The 524-nt window shown below is 58.2% G+C and overlaps 1 protein-coding gene across 1 annotated transcript in view; it reads left to right on the plus strand.

The window, feature by feature from the left end:
• Nucleotides 1–162, plus strand: part of MICAL1 (microtubule associated monooxygenase, calponin and LIM domain containing 1) — a 7660-nt gene extending 7498 nt beyond the window's left edge. The window contains 1 exon segment of the mRNA XM_009076524.1: nt 5–162. Coding sequence (XP_009074772.1) covers nt 5–162 — 158 coding nt within the window.
• The last annotated feature ends 362 nt before the right edge of the window (nt 163–524 follow it).

Genomic DNA, 524 nt, shown 5'->3' on the forward strand with positions numbered 1-524 from the left:
CCAGCTCTACTCTGGCCCCCTGCACTCACAGAATCTCTGAAAACACCCGAGGAACGAAAAGCAGAGCAAGAGATCCTGATGCAGCTGGTGGAGGTGGTGAATAAGCGCAATGTCCTCATCCACATCCAGGAGGAGAAGCGGCTCAGTGAGCTGCAGGCCTGATCTGCACAGCCCCTGGACCCACCAGATCTTCCCTGCTGGGACAAGCAGTGTGTGTGTGTGTGTGTCCGGGGCCAAGCAATGCTCTGAACGGCCTCTGAAGGTAGTAGTGCCTGAGCTGCCTACAGACACTAGCAGCTGCTGCGGCGAATCCAGCTCCCTGCTTGCCAAAGCCTGTCACGGAGGGGCTGGTGGATGCCCACGTGGGGAGACACCAAGAAGCAGCCAGCTTTGGGGTGCACAGAAGGTGTCCCTGCACGTGGCTCGCTTGCCTTTTCCTTGTGCTTGCTTGAAAACAAGATTTGCAGGGGGCTACAAAATGGGCTCCTGCTGCTCCCAGCAGCAAGGAGGTGACTGTGGCCACC

The sequence above is a fragment of the Acanthisitta chloris genome, unplaced genomic scaffold (genome assembly GCF_000695815.1).
Source record: "Acanthisitta chloris isolate BGI_N310 unplaced genomic scaffold, ASM69581v1 scaffold6026, whole genome shotgun sequence".
In the NCBI taxonomy this organism is placed as follows: Eukaryota; Metazoa; Chordata; class Aves; order Passeriformes; family Acanthisittidae; genus Acanthisitta; species Acanthisitta chloris.